This window comes from Terrapene carolina, unplaced genomic scaffold, assembly GCF_002925995.2.
Source record: "Terrapene carolina triunguis isolate 2854851 unplaced genomic scaffold, T_m_triunguis-2.0 Scaffold212, whole genome shotgun sequence".
NCBI classification, from domain to species: domain Eukaryota; kingdom Metazoa; phylum Chordata; order Testudines; family Emydidae; genus Terrapene; species Terrapene triunguis.
In genome coordinates, this window is record NW_020664563.1 from 6,599,175 (window position 1) to 6,603,580 (window position 4,406).

Consider the following 4,406-nt stretch of genomic DNA (forward strand, 5'->3'; position numbering starts at 1 on the left):
CAGGGACAGATTTGTTCTGGGGAAACAGCAGATAGAGCACGGGAGTGGGCACCAGGAGACATGGCATCTATTCCCAGCTGTGCCATTGGCCTGTTGAGTGTCTTTGGGCAAGTCACTCCCCTGCTCTCTCTGCCTCTTTTCCCCTCTCACCTATGTCTGGTCTCTTTAGAGATTGCAAATTCTTCAGGACAAATGGTCTCTTGCTCTACATGTACAGTGCCCGGCACAATGGGGCCCTGATCTTAGACTCTAGAGGCTACTGTAGCACAAATAGTAATGTGAGAAGAACAAATCCCTGGCCCCAATCCTGCAAACATTTATGCATGTGCTGAACTCTGCTCACAAGATTGTGGGACTCCATTCAAGACAAGAACCTCCCAAAGCAGTGGGATTGCTCACAGGAGTAAGGTTAAGCATGGGGTGAAATGTGTGCAGAATTAGTGCAGCTGTAGGCTAGGGCGACCAGACAGCAAGTGTGAAAAATCGGGACAGGGGGTGAGGAGTAATAGGAGCCTATATGAGAAAAAGACCCCAAAATCGGGACATCTGGTCACCCTACTGCAGGCGGTGCAAGTGGAGAACTAGAGTAGTGCCAGTCTGTGTGTTTGGATCTAGTTTTCAAACTAGATGGATATGAATATGAGCCATAATATTATTTAGATATTAGAATTTTTATTCAAATTAGAAATTCTCATTTCTGGCACAGTTTCCAACTGATGGTGTCACTTTTATTTTAAAGTGAGGACAAAACCAAACATATAATACCAAGTGAGAATCAGATGCCCTGAAAAAGAACAGGAGAAACCCTGGCATAGTCGTTCAAAATAGAGCAAGTAGAATGCAGAGCAATAATCTTTTAATTTATAGACGAGAATGAGACCACAGTCTGAAATTTGGAACAATCACATTTTCTTGTCGGACAATCAAATTTGAACTTTTAGTTTCCTGTAGGCAAGCGATTTATATCTTCTTGAACTTGTCGGTGTGCTTTTCAAGGAGGAAGGCTGTGACTAAAGCACAAGATTAAATTATTCAGGAGATCAGACTTTACTCAACTCTGCCATTCACTTCCTGCATTACCTTTCACAAATCCCTTAATTGTCTTTTGTTTTCTCCTCTGTGAAATGGGAATAGTAATAATTGCTTACCTCAAAGGAATGTTACAAGGTGGCATTAGATAATATTTGTAACTTATGTTGTCCTTTGGATAGATACAAGCGCAAAGTATTTATCTTTCAATTTAATGAAATGTGATATTTGACATATATTCTCTTTTTATAGAATTCAACAGATGAATTTGCAGAGAAAGTGGACATTATACCTGCAAAGTAGAGGCTTTCATAGTGATAACTAATGTAAAGATCTTTGCAGACAGCTTTTAACTATGGCAGAGCAGCCTTACAGCCAGGGAGCAAGTTCTTATCTGCACAAGCCATAGAAGAAAAATCACATTTATATTAACAGTTTCATTGGATGAGTGTCTGCCCTATTGTAACTTTGGATATAAGCTGTGATTTATTTTTTTCGTACTTCATAGGAAAATGGCTTTTCAGTTTAACTTCTCTATTGAAGAGAAAGCAGGAAATGAACTCGAGACTCTTGGTGATACAGCTTTGCAGCTGGAATCTGGACAGGCTTCTTTGAACCCAGGCGGATCTACAGAAAAGAGCAAAGAAATTTCATCAGAAGAAAACATTGTGCACAAGGAGTCTCTGTGTGCACATGAGGCAACACCCAAAACTTCAGATCCAGTAGCAAACTGTAGCCCGGTCCAGGTGCTGCCAAAGAAACGAGCCAGCTTTAAAGTTGCCAAAGAGCATAATATTCCTGAAGATTTCAGCAAAGTGTTAGAAAATAAAGTTATAGAAGCTGTACAGGGCCTATACTATGTAAATATTTCTGTGGTGGAAATGACCCATTCAAATGACTCCCATGAAGAAGACATAGTGTCTAAAAGTATTTCTTCTCACTCTGATCTTATCACAGGCATCTATGAAGGGGGGCTGAAAATATGGGAATGCACTTTTGATCTCATGGATTATTTGTCAGAGGCTGAAATGCAGTTTATCAACAAGACAGTCTTGGATCTTGGTTGTGGGGCTGGGCTGCTGGGAATACTTGCATTAAAGAGAAAAGCTAAAAAAGTCCACTTTCAGGACTATAACCACACTGTGATTGATGAAATAACCTTGCCTAATGTAGTGGCTAACTGTACTGATGGTGGTGGTGATGGCGGAATTAGTGAACCTCCTTCAAAGAAGCACAAGAAAGCAGACTTCATACCAGCTCTAATGTCTAAGTGCAGATTTTTTTCTGGAGAATGGGCTGAGTTTAGCCAACTCCTGTTAAGTGGCAACAAACCCTTTTCAAAGTATGACCTTATTCTCACATCCGAGACCATCTACAATCCTGACTATTACAGTGCTTTGCATGATACGATTTCTAAACTGTTGGATAAAAATGGCCGCGTGTATTTGGCTAGCAAAGCACATTATTTTGGGGTGGGAGGTGGTGTGCATATCTTTGAGAAATTCATTGAAGAGAGGAATGTGTTCAGGACTAGAACTGTCAAAGTTATCGATGAAGGACTGACACGGTACATTATTGAAATGGCCTTTAAGATTTCCAGTTAATCCACTCATTCCCCATTGTGCCTGTTAAATATCTTAATAAAGATGTGATTTATAGCCAGATGTCCCTCTGCCTTTTTATCCGTTGAGTTGTTCTGAAATGTCTTATAGGTCAGGTTGCTTTTTCCTTCTTTGTGTGAGTGAGAGAAAAAGGTGAAGAATTCATTTTCACTATATAATTGTATATATTTGCTTTTTTCATATGAGTTTTTATAAGTATTGTCAGAAGGTGCCAACTTGACAAGGCGAGGCACTCTTAAATTCTCTGTCATAAAACAGATATAACAGAGAAAGCAGCAGTGCAACTTGCTTTGTCCATCTACCTCCTCTCTACTGTACAGGGACCACCTCTACAGGTAAGAGAACTCGGCTTCCATTCCAATTCAATTCTTGGCCTGTCTGCTGAGGCTGCCCAACAAGGGTGGTGGTTAATACTCTGGTTGTGGCAGTGACACTGGTCCACTAAGGACTGGACTGAAACCAATTCATTTAATGTAGGCCACTGAAGGGTCATCAGATGGTAATTGCTAGCAATCAACCCTCACCTGGGCTTGATTTAAAAGTTGTAAATATCCTACCCAAACTACAAACTTACATCCTACCTACCTAAAAGTCTCTAGCGTGGTCTTCACATTCTGTCCTAAGCTGTAGTGTAATCTTGTGCAGTGTTAAATTGAATCAACTGAATACACCAGAGGTGCCTGTATTCAGTGGTGGATCAAGCATTTTCTGTGTTAATTTAACCAAACAATTTGGATCTAAAGGTGGGGAATATTTGAGGAGGGGGGAAAGATATAGTAAGAGGGATAGTAATTCCATGCTCTAATAACAATATAGCGGTAGGGATATATTACCGAGCACCTGACCAGAATGATGATAGTGACTGTGAAATGCTCAGTGAGATCAGAGAGGCTATTAAAATAAAAAACTCAATAATAATAATGGGGGATTTCAATTATCCCCATATTGACTGGGTACATGTCACCTCAGGATGGGATACAGAGATAAAGTTTCTTGACACCCCTTAAATGACTGCTTCTTGGAGCAGCTGGTCCTGGAACCCACCAGAGGAGAGGCAATTCTTGATTTAGTCCTAAATGGAGCACAGGATCTGGTCCAGGAGGTGAATATAGCTGGACCGCTTGGTAATAGTGACCATAATATAGTTAAATTTAATATCCCTGTGACAGGAAAAACACCACAGCGGCCCAACACTGTAGCATTTAATTTCAGAAAGGGGCACTACACAAAAATGAGGAGGTTAGTTAAACAGAAATTAAAGGGTACAGTGCCAAAAGTGAAATCTCTGCAAGCTGCGTGGAAACTTTTTAAAGACACCATAATAGAGGCTCAACTTAAATGTATACCCCAAATTAAAAAACACAGTAAGAGAACAGACAAAGTAAAAGAAGCAGTTAGAGGCAAAAGGGCATCCTTTAAAAAGTGGAAGTTAAATCCTAGTGAGGAAAATAGAAAGGAGCATAAACACTGGCAAATGAAGTATAAAAATGGCAAATAGGAAGGCCAAAAAAGAATTTGAGGAACAGTTAGCCAAAGACTCAAAGAGCACTTTTTTTTTTAAGTACATCAGAAGCAGGAAGCCTGCTAAACAACCAGTGGGGCCACTGGACGATCAAGGTGCTAAAGGAGCACTCAAGGACGATAAGGCCATTGCGGAGAAACTAAATTAATTCTTTGCATCAGTCTTCCTGGCTGAGGATGTGAGGGAGATTCCCAAACCTGAGCCATTCTTTTTAGGTGACAGATCTGAGGAAC

At 40.4% G+C, this 4,406-nt stretch overlaps 1 protein-coding gene across 1 annotated transcript; it reads left to right on the forward strand.

Moving 5' to 3' along the window:
- Positions 1-1,173: 1,173 nt before the first annotated feature.
- Positions 1,174-2,687, forward strand: LOC113407546 (histidine protein methyltransferase 1 homolog). Its single transcript, XM_026656178.2, has one exon. It carries the CDS (start codon positions 1,542-1,544, stop codon positions 2,631-2,633), a length of 1,092 nt encoding a protein of 363 aa, XP_026511963.1. The 5' UTR covers positions 1,174-1,541; the 3' UTR covers positions 2,634-2,687.
- The last annotated feature ends 1,719 nt before the right edge of the window (positions 2,688-4,406 follow it).

What these genes read in the sequence shown, in the direction of transcription:
- LOC113407546 (XM_026656178.2), top strand. Translation starts at nt 1,542, where the DNA reads ATGGCTTTTCAGTTTAACTTCTCTATTGAAGAGAAAGCAGGAAATGAA.